Source organism: Pongo pygmaeus, chromosome 17 (genome assembly GCF_028885625.2).
Source record: "Pongo pygmaeus isolate AG05252 chromosome 17, NHGRI_mPonPyg2-v2.0_pri, whole genome shotgun sequence".
In the NCBI taxonomy this organism is placed as follows: Eukaryota; Metazoa; Chordata; class Mammalia; order Primates; family Hominidae; genus Pongo; species Pongo pygmaeus.
Window position 1 is genome coordinate 22,655,283 of NC_072390.2, and position 14,730 is coordinate 22,670,012.

At 44.6% G+C, this 14,730-nt stretch overlaps 1 protein-coding gene across 3 annotated transcripts in view; it reads left to right on the forward strand.

The window, feature by feature from the left end:
• Nucleotides 1-14,730, forward strand: part of AFG3L2 (AFG3 like matrix AAA peptidase subunit 2) — a 48,001-nt gene that overhangs the window by 24,772 nt on the left and 8,499 nt on the right. For all 3 annotated transcript variants that reach the window (XM_054460537.2, XM_054460536.2, XM_063653375.1), the window contains 5 exons: nucleotides 998-1,105; nucleotides 1,201-1,326; nucleotides 4,028-4,138; nucleotides 8,142-8,257; nucleotides 11,934-12,134. In XM_054460537.2, coding sequence (XP_054316512.1) covers nucleotides 998-1,105; nucleotides 1,201-1,326; nucleotides 4,028-4,138; nucleotides 8,142-8,257; nucleotides 11,934-12,134 — 662 coding nt within the window. The remainder of the gene's footprint in view (nucleotides 1-997; nucleotides 1,106-1,200; nucleotides 1,327-4,027; nucleotides 4,139-8,141; nucleotides 8,258-11,933; nucleotides 12,135-14,730) is intronic.

Consider the following 14,730-nt stretch of genomic DNA (forward strand, 5'->3'; position numbering starts at 1 on the left):
AATGTGGATGCTTGGTTGGTTGTGCAGAAAGGGGAAGCACAGTGCCAGTACTGAACTGGCTTCAATGATGAAGCCAGGCATAGGGGCAGAATAAGGAGGTGGAGATCCTCCTCCGTCCCGCGATGGTCAGCCCATGTTGCGTTCACATTGGAGCACCACATCTGAGGGAAATTCACCCAGGAGCTCCTGCTGTGCCAGGGTCCTGAGGGTGAAGGGCCTGGGACCATGGCATTTACATTGAGAAATGGGCAGTAACACTGAGCCGCTTGAGTGTGGAGAAGAGGTGGGAGGTAGAGGTTGATCTCTGCCTTCAGATAGGCAGTTGGTTGTCCTGTGGCTCAGGGTGTCAGACACATCCTTTGCCAATTTAATCTAATTTTAAGACATTTTTAAAATTGACATTATCTTCTAAATTTCTAGTTAAATAAATTTAAATATTTGGTCATTTGTTTTCAGGAAATTTACTCGTAAAACTTTAAGTCTAATATATGATTATTTTCAAGGACAAGCTGAATAGTAAGAAAAATAATTCAAGTTTGTAACTTAAAAAACACTGGATAGGCCGGGGGCGGTGGTTCACGCCTGTAATCCCAGCACTTTGGGAGGCCCAGGCGGGTAGATCACCTGAGGTCAGGTGTTCGAGACCAGCCTGACCAAGATGGAGAAACCCTATCTCTACTACAAATACAAAAATTAGCCAGGTGTGGTGGGGCATGCCTGTAATCCCAGCTACTCGGGAGGCTGAGGCAGGAGAATTGCTTGAACCCGGGAAGCGGAGGTTGTGGTGAGCTGAGATCATGCCATTGCACTCTTGCCTGGACAACAGGAGTGAAACTCCGTCTCAAAAAAAAAAACAACAAAAAAAAACCACTGGATAATGAATAGAAAATGTGTTTACTGTATCTATGAATTTGCAATGCTCATATTTTCCTGATGGTGCACTGTTGCTTTCTGCCTCTTGTCATTTAATAGTGTTTGCATTTTTGTTATCTTTCAGGTTTTAATACAACAACAAATGTCGTCATTTTGGCCGGCACCAATCGACCAGATATCCTGGACCCTGCGCTGCTTAGGCCGGGGCGTTTCGACAGGCAGATCTTTATTGGTGAGATGATGTTTGCTGGGGCAGGTCCAGTGCTCATGAGTATAGGTGTGACTGTTTCAATATGATTTTCTTTTCCTTAAAAATGATTTCTAAAGGACCACCAGACATAAAAGGAAGAGCTTCTATTTTCAAAGTTCATCTCCGACCTCTAAAACTGGACAGTACCCTGGAGAAGGATAAATTGGCAAGAAAACTGGCATCTTTAACTCCAGGGTTTTCAGGTGAGTGGAAAATAACGCGAACCCTATTTAGAAGCATATTAAAATCAGTAACAGTTACCAGGTACCGGTTTACTTTCTTACCTTTTCACTTCTTTACTGTGGGCTTCCTAAGTTTATATTGTCATTTTTATTTTTTTTGAGACAGGGTCTCGCTTAATTGCACAGGATGGAGTGAGTGGTGTAATCATAGCTCACTGTAGCCTCAACCTTCTGGGCTCGAGTGATCCTCCTGCCTCAGCCTTGTTTGTAGCTGGGACTACAGGCATGTACCACCATGCCCAGCTAATTTTTTGATTTTGTGGAGACAGGGTCTTACTTATTATGTTGCACAGGCTGGCCCGAAACTCTTGGCTGTAAGTGATCCTCCTGCCTTGGCCTCCCAAAGTGCTGGGATTATAGGCATGAACCACTGTGCCCGACTATTTTTACTTTGTTATTATGGGAAATTTCAAACATACACAGATTTTGAGGAAATGGTGTAATGAACCCATCTGTACCTATCACCTAGTTTCAGGAACAATTACTAATTCACATCTAACCTTACTTTTTATCTATACCCTCTTCTCTTTCTGCTTCCTCTGGAGTATTTTGTGACAAATTCCTGACAATGTATCATTTTTTTCTATAAATATTGTAGGAATTATTCCTAAGCGTTATTTTAAAAGCTGTATTGAAATAAAGTTGACTAAAAATCACCTGTATAAAGTGTACAATTAATGGTTTCTAGTATATTTACAGGGTTGTACAACCATCACTATAATTTTAAAACATTTTGGGCTGGGCGCAGTGGCTCACACCTGTAATACCAGCACTTGGGGAGTCCAAGGCAGGTGGATCACCTGAGGTCAGGAGTTCAAGACCAGTCTGGCTAACATGGCAAAACCCTGTCTCTACTAAAAATACAAAAATTAGCCGGGCATGGTGGTGCATGCCTGTAATCCCAGCTGTTCGGGAGGCTGAGGCAGGAGAATGGCTTGAACCCAGGAGGTGAGGTTGCAGTGAGCCTAAATCACCCCACTGCACTCCAGCCCAGATGACAGAGCGAGATTCCGTCTCAAGACAATCAAACTTTCTGTCTCTCTAGGTTTTTTTATTCTGTACATATTATATAAAAACGTGGTTTTGGCCAGGTACGGTGGCTCACACCTGTAATCCCAGCACTTTGGGATACTGAGGCAGGTGGGTCACCTGATGTCAGGAGTTTAAGACCAGCCTGGCCAATGAGGCGAAACCCTGTCTCTACTAAAAATACAAAAATTGCCGGGCGTGGTGGTGGGGGGGCTGTAATCTCAGCTACTCGGGAGGCTGAAGCAGGAGAATCGTTTGAACCTGGGAGGCGGAGGTTGCAGTGAGCTGAGATCATGCCATTGCACTCCAGCCTGGGTGACAAGAGCGAAACTCCATCTCAAAAAAATAAAATAAAAACGTGGTCTTTTGTGCCTGGCTTATGTTCACTTAACATAATGAACAGGATTGATCCAAATTGTGGCAGGCATCAGAACTTCATTCCTTTTTGTGGCCAAGTAAATGTGCCATTGTTTGGCTATTCCACATCTTGTTGATCCACCCATCAGTTGATGGCCATTTGGGCTGTTTCCACTTTTTGGCTATTACGAATAATGCTGCCATGAACGTTGGTGTACAGATTTTTTGTGGTCATAGTGTTTCTCTTGGTATATACCTAGGAGTGGAATTGCTGGGTGATACGGTAACTCTAACTTTTTGACGAACTGCCAGGTTGTTTTAATTACCTGTGCCATTTTACATTCCCACCAGTAACGTGTGAGGGTCCCAGTTTCTCCACATCCTTGCCAGCACTCGTCACTGTCTTTTTTTATTATAGCCATCCTAGCTGGTGTGATTTGGCATCACACTGTTGTTTTGATTTGCATTTCTCTAATGACTAGTGATGTTGAGCATCTTTTCATGTGCTTATTCCAATAATTTTTTAATGTAAAATATGATCCTTTCCCATTCCCTATTTCTCTCCTTCTGAATGCAAAATGAAATAAAAAAAGAACAGTTTGAGAAGTGTGAAAAGATTATATACAATAGTGTGGTCAGAAGATGATCATCTTGTTCCAGGGGTCCTAACTTTTTACTTGTCTTTGGACTTTGAAATTTATAATGTTTTAATATTTGTTTATTTAACACAGATGGTATGCTGTAGCTTATTTGTGCTACCGTATACTTAACTGAAAAGTTAATTTAAAGAGATGGATCTAAAAAGCATTTGACAAGCTTTTAGCTATATTTAAATTTAGTTGTTTCACTGAATATACTAGGTGATTATAAAAATTAGATTTCTCATCGTACATCAGTACTTCACCTAATATCTATGCAAGCCATTTTCCCAACACAGGTGATAGAACTAAGTTATTTAAATGAACATTTTTAGATGCTGTCTTAGTTTGCTGTTATGTGAGCCATATTGTCTATTAAGGTAAATAGTTGCTTGTAATTATCTATTGACTACTAATACTTTCATCTTAGTTCAGAGGGCCAGAATTATACCAGGCTTACATTAAATGCTAGAATAGCTTAGGGTTATCATGAGTCAAAACAGAATTATATTTACACAAAACCTTTATTCATTGTACTGCTGATTTAAAAATTAACTATGGATTTGGCTGTCCATATCGTGTGACTGATCAATTTGGGCGTATTTCGGTGGGTAAGCTGTTCTGTGTTCATTTTTTAGGTGCTGATGTTGCTAATGTCTGTAATGAAGCTGCGTTGATTGCTGCAAGGCATCTGTCAGATTCCATAAATCAGAAACACTTTGAACAGGCAATTGAGCGAGTGATTGGTGGTAAGGAAACTGAACATAACTCAAGTGGAAAGGCTGATAAAATGAATTTGAGGCCAGGGATTTCTCTGTTTGGGCAAGAACTAGAAGCAAAGAAAGTGTATCCACTCAGCCCTGGGGCTCACCACACTTGTGCTCTCTTGGCATCATGGCCCCTCCCATGCCTCCCCTCCCTCTCCTTCTTCCCCCCAGCGTCCCCTGTCCCCTGCCCTCTGCATGGAGGTCTATGGTGCTGGGTGAGTTTGAGATGGCAGCTCACGAATGCTTTGCTTGCACAGGCAGCCAGCAGCGAGGTGTCTACCCATGAATTATACCAATCAAGTTTATTAAAAAGCTCACAACCTTCGTGTTTACAAAAGTTTCATCACATGAGTTAGAGGTGCTCTGTGCTAGATACAGGTGATGGGTGTAAAATATCTGTAACAGCCGGGCGTGGTGGCTCACGCCTGTAATCCCAGCACTTTGGGAGGCCAAGGCGGGCAGATCACAAGGTCAGGAGTTTGAGACCAGCCTGGCTAACATAGTGAAACCCCATCTCTACTAAAAATACAAAGATTAGCCAGGCGTGGTGGCTCATACTTGAAGTCTCAGCTACTTGGGAGGCTGAGGCAGGAGAATCGCTTGAACCCGGGAGGCAGAGGTTGTGGTGAGCCGAGATCGTGCCACTGCATTCCAGCCTGGGCAACAGAGTGAGTCTCTGTCTCAAAAAAAAAAAAATAATAATAATAAAATAAAATAAAATAGCTGTAACAGGCGTAGAGCTGGAAGTGCTTCCTCAGTCAGCATAGGGGGAGCGCACACAGCGTGTTTTCTTAGCATTCCATAGGGCTTCTGATTTAATCCCCAAAGGCAAGTAGCAATTCAAGTACTTGGGCATTCAAAGGAGGGGGAAGCCCTGCACCAGGCAGAGTTCCACAGAAGAGGAGGGATGTGCCCCAGGCTCAGGATAAAACTGGGGTGTGGCGTGGAAGTGGCCTGGCAGATGGACTTGGGGCAGTTTCCCCTGTGTTGAGGGAGAGTAAACTGGTCAGTTTTGGAAAGTCTTGAATGTTAAGCTCAAAGGGTTTTAAAATTTTGTCCTATGGCCAGTGTTGAATTAAGGTGGGTTTTTTGTTGTTGTTGTTTTGTTTTGTTTTTTGTTTTTTGAGACAGAGTCTCATTCTGTCACCCAGGCTGGGGTGCAGTGGCACAATCTCGGCTCACTGCAACCTCCACCTCCAGGGTTCAAATAAACAGCCTTCCGAGTAGCTGTTATTATAGGCACCTGCCACCACGCCCGGCTAATTTTTGTACTTTTAGTAGAGATGGGGTTTCACCATGTTGGCCAGGCTGGTCTCTGACTCCTTTTTTTTTTTTTTTGGAGACGGAGTCTTGCCCTGTCGCCTAGGCTGGAGTGCAGTGGCTTGATCTTGGCTCACTGCAACCTCCACCTTCCGAGTTCAAGCAATTCTCCTGCCTCAGCCTCCCAAACAGCTGGGATTACAGGTGCGTGCCACCACACCTGGCTAATTTTTGTTTTTAGTAGAGATGGGGTTTCACCATGTTGGCCAGGCTGATCTCGAACTCCTGACCTCAAGTGATCTTCCTGCCTCGGCCTCCCAAAGTGCTGGGATTACAGGCGTGAGCCACTGAGTAACATAATGATCAGTGGTATTTTAGGAGAATGAATCTGGCTTTGAAGAGGAGGGAAGCATCTGGAGGCAGAGAACCTTGCAATCATCACTGTGAGCACCGTGAGCCCACAGCTTAGCAGGGGGGAGCACCAGTGACAGCCGTAAAAAAAAAATGAGGACAGACTGAGAGACCGCAGGAGCGTGGGGCGCTTGCAGAGACAGCTGGCTCGTAGAGAATGAGCTGTCCTGCATGTGAGCCGGGGCAGGGTATGCATGTGCGACTTGGGAACAGGCAGTGGTGGTCCCAGGGTGTGCCAGGTGGAGTGAGGTGGGCGGTTGGGGACACTTGAGCCACCTTCCTGGGAGAGAGGGAGTTGCAGAGGAAATGTTACCCAGTGCCCACATTTGGTAAGAGGAGAGAAAGGTGAGTCAGCAAGGTCACCAGTGCTCATGGTGTACCACAGGCACTCAAGGTGCATCAGCAGACAAGCGAGGAAGATGTGCCAATAACAGGGACCTGTAGGCTGGGGGGGACAGGAAATGAGGTGCTGGCAGTAGGGCGAGGCACAGGGGTGTAGAGGAGGAAGAGGAACTTTGGATTTGGCAGTGAGCGTGTTAGGGTGACTTTTGACAGTTCATCTGACTAGAGGGTACAAAACCAGTCGAGTGGGGCTTCCAGTGAGGACATAGAGGCTGGTAGAGCAATGTGGTTTGCCGGGGATAGGTGCCCAGTAAACAATGAATTGTTGAATGAATGAATCACCAGACCTCTTATTCTATAAATTTGTTATTGAAAAGATAAACCTCAGATGGTAAGAGTTGTGAATGGAATGAAGCAAAATATAATAATTCACTGTAGAGACAGGTGAAAACTGTGTATTTATGCCTTTTTTTAGGTTAAGGAGAAGTGATCAGAGAGGGCGGGGCAGAGCCGGCAGCCACGCAGCCGCAGGTTTTGCTCTGAGGCAGCTGCTGGCCCCGCAGGCAGTGTTGTATAGTGAGATAGGCACTGAGAAAATGAATGACTCCTGAGGTGAACTGTGGGGAAAGGCTTCTTTGCTTTTACAGATAAGCCAGAAGTGTTCATCGGCAGACAGACTTAACTCCTGTTTTGTAACTTCCCGCCCTGTGGCATATGCTTGTCTTGGGTTGTGTCATTGGGAACACAGCTTTTGTTTTTGTCTTCCAGTCTCCTTAACATCAGCTGAGAAATTCTCAGGTGGATTACCATGAACATGGCAAAACTACTTTTGCCACTGTGTGATGATTTGTTTTAGTACAAATAGCGCAGTTAGTTTTTACAGCACAGAGGTATGGAGTGAGGGGCAGAGCCCATGTTGATCCAGGCCAGAGAAGAATCATGCTCAGACTGGAGTCCGGTCAGCACTGTGGTGGACGTGGGCTGCAGCACGGGTCTTGTGGGCCCTGTGTCACTGGGGTTTGCCCTCTGGGTCTGCTCTGCCACTTCTGTGGCCCGCTGTGAGCCATAGGGCCGGCTGGTTAGGTGAGGGTGCGCCAGCATCAGCCTGGCTGGCTCCATGTAGGTAGCTCCGGGTCTTGAACTGGCTCCCTGCTTTCTCAGACTCTCCTCTGCCTTCCAGCAGAACAGACAATAGGTAGTATCTTATGGCAGGCATCTTCGCGTGCCCAGTATTTGATAATTCTGAATACCTAGACTATACAATGAGGACCTTTCCAGAGTTTTGGTTTCTGTAATTTTGCGTGTTTTAAAATGACCTTAATGCTGAATTTTATTTTACATTTCTATTTGTTTCCCAAAACACAGGGTGTGTGGCTTAAAAGTGAGAGAGTTAGGGTGACAGCAGGCCTGGGGATGGGGGAGTGAGTGCATTTTTGCTGTAGTTGTATTTTGAACTTGACCTTTTGCTTTTATTCTGACCTTGATTGGGAATTCTATTTAATTTTTTAAAAAAATTTTTAACTTAATTTTATTTATTTATTTTTTGAGACGGATTCTCACTCTGTAGCCCAGGCTGGAGTACAGTGGCATGATCTCAGTTCACTGCAACCTCCGCCTCCTGGGTTCAAGTGATTCTCCTGCCCCAGCATCCCTAGTAGCTGGGAGTACAGGCGCTCACCACGACGCCTGGCTAATTTTATATTTTTAGTAGAGACAGGGTTTCACCATGTTGGCCAGGCTGGTCTCGAACTCCTCACCTCAAGTGATCGGCCCACCTCGGCCTCCCAAAGTGCTAGGATTACAGGCATGAGCCACTGTGCCTGGCCTTGATTAGGAATTTTTGGATTGTGATAGGCAGCTCAGTCTCCAAACCCCATTTTAGGTAAGGCAATGTATAGCACTGTATAACTGTCTTTTTAATGTCAGTGTCATTAAAACAATGGCTTGGGTTTTTTTGTTGTTATTTTGTTAGGCTTAGAGAAGAAAACACAGGTTCTGCAGCCTGAGGAGAAGAAGACCGTGGCATACCACGAAGCAGGCCATGCGGTTGCCGGCTGGTATCTGGAGCACGCAGACCCGCTTTTAAAGGTGAAGCAGGGTAGCTGCACTAGGCAGCCAGTGCATGCGTGAGCAGATGCTCACTGCAGTCACTCAAGAAGCAAGCTATACTCCCGCAAAGGAGAAAGAAACAAGGCTTTAGCCAAAACTTCTGGTAACTTCTGGTAACCATAGTTGCACAAACCGTCCCATAGATAAATATAAAATTTGGACAGAAAATTATTTAAAGGGACCACAGAGTGTCCAAAAGCAGGCGAGAGCTGGAGGAGAGTTTGCTCCTATAAAGCAGCAGCTGCAGTGGGTTTGAACTGGGAGCCTGTGGCTTTCTTGCCAAAGGATTTTTCATAATCTCCACACTACAGTGGTATGAGACATAGTCTTTATTATCCTGAGGTGGTAGAGGAGATAGTCCAGGACTTGAAGAATACTGGAAATTTAACAGGAAAATCCCAGAAGCAAGAAAACTACCAAGGGGTGAGGCCCGAATCTGAGTAGGAACTGCCCAAATCCCAGGCTGACCACTAAACTACACATGCACAGTGGTGATCCCAGAGAACCTGGCAAAAGGGTAAGCAGAGACCAGAGAAATCTACCCCTGAAAGACAGGGGGAACCACGTGAGATTTTTAAGTTTTTTGCTTTTCAACTGAGGCATTTCCCGAACTGCTGCAGCACAGATGACAGAAAGCAGCTGCCTCCCTGCCTTGCGATGGGTATCAGGGCTGCTGGGAATTGAGGCGGGCCAGGGGTGTGGGGGTCCCCTGAAGCAAGGGAACCATAGAGAAGACAACATTAGAGTGTCCATAAAACATCCTAAAGAACCCACAGAGAAGCCACTAGAACTAATAAGTAAAGTTAGCAAGGTTGAAGAATTCAAGGTCAGTATACAAAGACCAATTGTATTTCTGTGTATTAGCAATAAACAATTGGAAAATGAAATTTTTAAAATTCAGTTTCATTAGCAATTTCAGTAGCATCTAAAAACTTGAAATATGGAGGAATAAATTTAAGAAAATATTTGTAGGACATGCACATTGATAACAACACCTAAATAAAAATAGAGGTAGACTTTGCTCATGGAGTGTTACATCAGTTCTCCCCAAACTAATTGATAATTTCAGTGCAATCTCTGGTAATTATAGCAGATTTTTTTTTGTAGAAATTGAGAAGCTGAATCTAAAACCGATACGGAAATACAAATGAGTAAGAGTAGCCAAAACAGTGTAAGTTACTCACCCCAGTATTAAGACTGTGCAGCTACAGTGATAAGAGTGTAGTGCTGGTAAGAGGACTGGCACGCAGGCCAGTGGGGTGGAATGGAGCCCGGAAAGTGAACCACAAACTTTTGGTTCACAGAGGTACCAGGATAATTCAAGGGGGAGGAATTGTCTTATCTATAGGTGGTTCTGGCAACAGACTGTTCACAGGAAAAATAGTGAACATTAACCCTTGCATCATATGCAAAAAATTATTTGAAATAGGTCATAAAAACTAAAACCATCAAACTTCTAGGAGAAAATACAGGTAAAAATCTTTGTGGCCTTGATTATGCAAAAATTTCTTGGGACACAAAAAGCATGAGCCACAAAAAAAGTTGATAAGTGGGATCTCATCAAAATTTCAGACTCTCTTTCTTTGAAAGACAGTTAAGAAAATAAAAAGGCAAGCCGCACCCTCTGAAAATACTTGCAGTACATATATAGGACAAAGGACTTATTTCTAGAACCTATAAAGAACTCTTAGAACTCAGTAATAAGAAAACAACCCAGTAAAACAATGGACGAAAGATTTAAACATGCATTTCCCAGAAGGTATATGACTGGGCATTAAGCACACACAGGGTATCATTATTTATCAGGGACATGCAAATTCACCCATAATGAGCTACCTGAACATACTTGCTAGAATGGTTAAAATGAAAAAGAGACAGTCTTCATTGTTGATAAGGATACGGAGCAGTTGAAACGCTCACACGTTATTGATAGGAATGTAAAATAGGCCCGGGTGCAGTGGCTCATGCCTGTAATCCCAGCACTTTGGGAGGCCGAGGCGGGCGGATCACTTGAGGTTAGGAGTTTGAGACCAGCCTGTCTAACATGGCGAAACCTGTCTCTACTAAAAATAGAAAAATTAGCCAGATGTGGTGAACGCCTATAGTCCCAGCTACTTGGGAGACTGAGGCAGGAGAATCACTGGAGACGGGGAGGATCACTTGAACCCAAGAGGCGGAGGCTGCAGTGAGCAGCAATGGCACCACTGCACTCCAGCCTGGGGGACAGAATGAGGCTCTGCCAAAAACAAGAAAAGGGAATGTAAAATGGTACCATTGTTTTGGAAAACAGTTTGGCAGTTTCTTATAAAGGTAGACGAACACTTCATGTGACCAAACAATTCGACCCTTATTTCCCCAAGAGAAACAAAAACCTATGTCCATGCAAAGACTGTTACTACTTTATGTATAATATCAATAAACTGAAAATAACCGTGACTTCCATCAAGAATGAAATGGATATTTGGTATGTTTGTAGCAGTGGAGTGCCACACAGCAGTAAAAATGAATGATTATTAATACACACAGCAGTATCTATGGATCTCAAAAACAGGGAAAGAGACCAAACAATGAAGTATGTGCCATACGATTTCATTTATTTGCAATTCTAGAAGCTAAACTAATCCGTAGGGACAGAAGGCATGTCTGTGGTTGCCTGGGGTTGGGTGTGGAGGGAAAGACTCTTTACCAATGGGTACAAGGGAACTTTCTGGGCATGATGAGAATATTCTGTATCTTCATTGTGGCTTGACGTTATGTTTGTCAAAACTCATTGAACTCTACACTTCAGATGGGTGCATTTTACCATATATGTCATCTCTCAATAAACTGAATTTTTTAAAAATTAAAGGAATTTACTTAATTGCAAAAGAGGACCGGAAAGGAAAGGCTGCCAAGCATCTTGGCCTGCTGTACCCCTCTTCCTTCAAAGGAGGGTGTGGCCACGTCCGACAGCAGAGTTGAATGAAGCCTGCATGCTTGCACAGCATCAGAACTGTCAGAATGTCAAGATGGAATACTTTCAATTGAGTTTTACAAAAAGACAAGAAATTTGCTGGGTGTGGTGGTGCGTGCCTGTAATCCTAGCACTTCATCCCGAGCAGCAAAGTGAGACCCTGTTTTTACTTTAAAAAAAAAAAAAAAAAAAAAAAAAGCCATTTAGAATTCTAAGGTGAAGCTGGACGTGGTAGCTCACGCCTGTAATCCCAGCAGTTTGGGAGGCTGAGGCAGGAGGATCACGAGCTCAAGCGTTCGAGACCAGCCTGACCAACATGGTGAAACCCCTTCTCTACTAAAAATAAAAAATTAGCCAGGCCTGGTGGTGGGCGCCTATAATCCGAGCTACTCAGGAGGCTGAGGCAGGAGAATCACTTGAACCCGGGAGGTGGAGGTTGCAGTGAGTTGAGATCGCGCCACTGCACTCCAGCCTGGGTGACAGAGCAAGACTCAATCTCAAGAAAAAAACTCTCTAAGGTGAACTTATCCTGAGAGAAAATACTCCTGAGCAGTCACTGCTAGATCACATCCCACTAAGGCTGATGAACTGTGCGGCTGTTGTGCTTATTTTTAGTCAATGAGTTTATCTGTTTATACACAAGATGTTTTGATCAAGTCTTCATCTGTAGTAGGATCTTCAACACTGTTTTCTACTTAACAGGTATCCATCATCCCACGTGGCAAAGGACTAGGTTATGCTCAGTATTTACCAAAAGAACAATACCTCTATACCAAAGAGCAGCTCTTGGATAGGATGTGTATGACTTTAGGTGGTCGAGTCTCTGAAGAAATCTTCTTTGGAAGAATTACAACTGGTGCTCAAGATGACTTGAGAAAAGTAACTCAGAGTGCATATGCCCAAGTGAGTATATGAAAGTGCGTTTCCTCCTTGTGTATTCATACTTGCACGAGAAATTGACATTCCATGAATGGCTCTGAAACAATATAGTTGTTGCTTCACTGTTTTAGGCTTTTTAGGCAAGGATTATCTCTTAAAAGAAGTAAAGCAATTAAAACTTACGAAGAGAAACTTTATTTTTTTGAGACACAGTCTCCCTCTGTTGCCCAGGCTGGAGTGCAGTGGCTCTATCTTGGCTCACTGCAACCTCTGCCTCCCGGGTTCAAGCGATTCTCCTGCCTCAGCCTCCTGAGTAGCTAGGATTACAGGCGTGTGCCACCACACGTGGCTAATTTTTTTTTTTTTTTTTTTTTTTTTGAGACTGAGCCTTGCACTCTTGCCCAGGCTGGAGTGCAGTGGCGCCATCTCGGCTCACTGCAAGCTCCGCCTTCCGGGTTCACACCATTCTTCTGCCTCAGCCTCCCGAGGAGCTGGGATTACAGGTGCCCGCTACCACGCCCGGCTGATTTTTTTGTATTTTTAGTAGAGACAGGGTTTCACCGTGTTAGCCAGGATGGTCTTGATCTCCTGACCTCATGATCCGCCAGCCTCCCAAAGTGCTGGGATTACAGGCGTGAGCCACTGCGCCCAGCTTTTTTGTTTTGTTTTTTTTTTTTTTGATACGGAGTTTTGCTTTTGTTGCCCAGGCTGGAGTGCAATGGTGTGATCTCGGCTCACCGCAACCTCCGCCTCCTGGGTTCAAGCAATCCTCCTGCCTCAACCTCTTGAGTAGCTGGGATTACATTCATGTGCCACCACGCCTGGCTAGTTTTGTATTTTTAGTAGAGACAGGGTTTCTCCATGTTGGTCAGGCTGGTCTTGAACTCCCGACCTCAGGTGATCTGCCCGCCTCGGCCTCTCAAAGCGCTGGGATTACAGGCATGAGCCACTGTGCTTGGCTGAGAAACTTTTTTTTTTTTTTTTTTTAAAGACAGAGTCTCGGTGGCCCAGGCTGGAGTGCAGTGGCGCCATCTGGGCACACTGCAAGCTCCGCCTCCCAGGTTCACGCCATTCTCCTGCCTCAGCCTCCCAAGTAGTGCCTGCCACCACGCCTGGCTAATTTTTTATATCTTTAGTAGAGGCGGGCATTTCACTGTGTTAGCCAGGATGGTCTCATCTCCTGACCTGGTGATCCGCCCGCCTTGGCCTCCCAAAGTGCTGGGATTACAGGCGTGAGCTGCCATGCCCGGCCCCGAGAAACATTTTTTTAGTACAGTATTTAAAGTTTATTTCAGGCTGGGCGTGGTGGCTTTGATATGTATTTTTTCTCTAGCACCTCATTGAAGCTTTTCTAGTTCTGATTTAAGTAGATCTTTCATATCATATGTCATTTCCCTGATTTCTTTTAGCCTGTTTTGAAATAAGAAGATACGGATTTCCTCTGTAATATTGACACGTCTTTTCATCCCACTTTTCTTATCTCTGGAGACACTATTCAGCTTATTTTTTTCTTATAATAACTTTATAAGGGATTTTTCTATTGCCTATTTTTACATGAAATTTGTTTTGCTGCTCTCTTAGGTGGGAGGAGGTCCAGGAGCTTTTCTAACTGTGTTCATGAAATGTTGGGAATTTAGTTTCCTACCTTCCAAGCATCCCTGGCTGTTTTTGATCCCCACTCTTATCTGGGCCTTCTCTTTTTTTCCAGTGAGTTTGGGTCTTACTTGCAGAAGCCTCCTCCTTTGTGGTGCTGGTTAGTTTTGGGGGCTCATGGGTCCAGACTGGATCAGCTTCTTCAGACTGTCCCCTGGGCCCCATGGACTCAGTGAACGGGGAGATGCAGTTGCCCTTTTGGTCTCACGTGTTCTCAGCGTGAGTGGCATGCCATCCTTCCTGGGAAGAACCTGTTGGCAGCTGGGGGTTCTTGTTTCTTCAGGTCTATCAGATACTTCTTGCTTCTTCTCTACTTTCTCTTGTACAGATAGTAATATCAGGCCAGGCATGGTGGCTCATACCTGTAATCCCAGCACTTTGGGAAGCTGAGGTGAGAGGATAATTTGAGCCCAGAAGGTCAAAGCTGCAGTGAGCTATGATCATACACTGCATTCCAGCCTGGGCGACAGAACAAGACCCTGTCTCAAAACAAAAACAAAAAGAAACCAGGTAGTGGCTGGGCTCACAGCCTGTAATCCCAGCACTTTGGGAGGCCGAAGTGGGCAGATCACCTGAGGTCAGGAGTTCAAGACCAGCATGGCCAACATGACAAAAACCCATCTCTACTAAAAATACAAAAATTAGCCGGGAGTGGTGGCAGGTGCCTATAATCCCAGCTGCTTGGGAGGCTGAGGCACGAGAATCGCTTGAACTCAGGATGTGGAGGTTGCAGTGAGCCAAGATGGTGCCACTGCACTATATCCTGGGCAACAGACCAAGACTGTCTAAAAAAAAAAAAAAAAAAAAAAAGAGAGAAACCAGGTAGTAAGATCATACAGTTGGGATTTGTGTCCTAACTTTGTTGTAGGTGTTATGCCTGGGCTTCTGGCTCTGTGTTTCTAGTTGTGAATTTAAAGCACTGTGCTGCTGCTACTGCTGCTGCTGGCTACACAGAGCACCCTTGTGC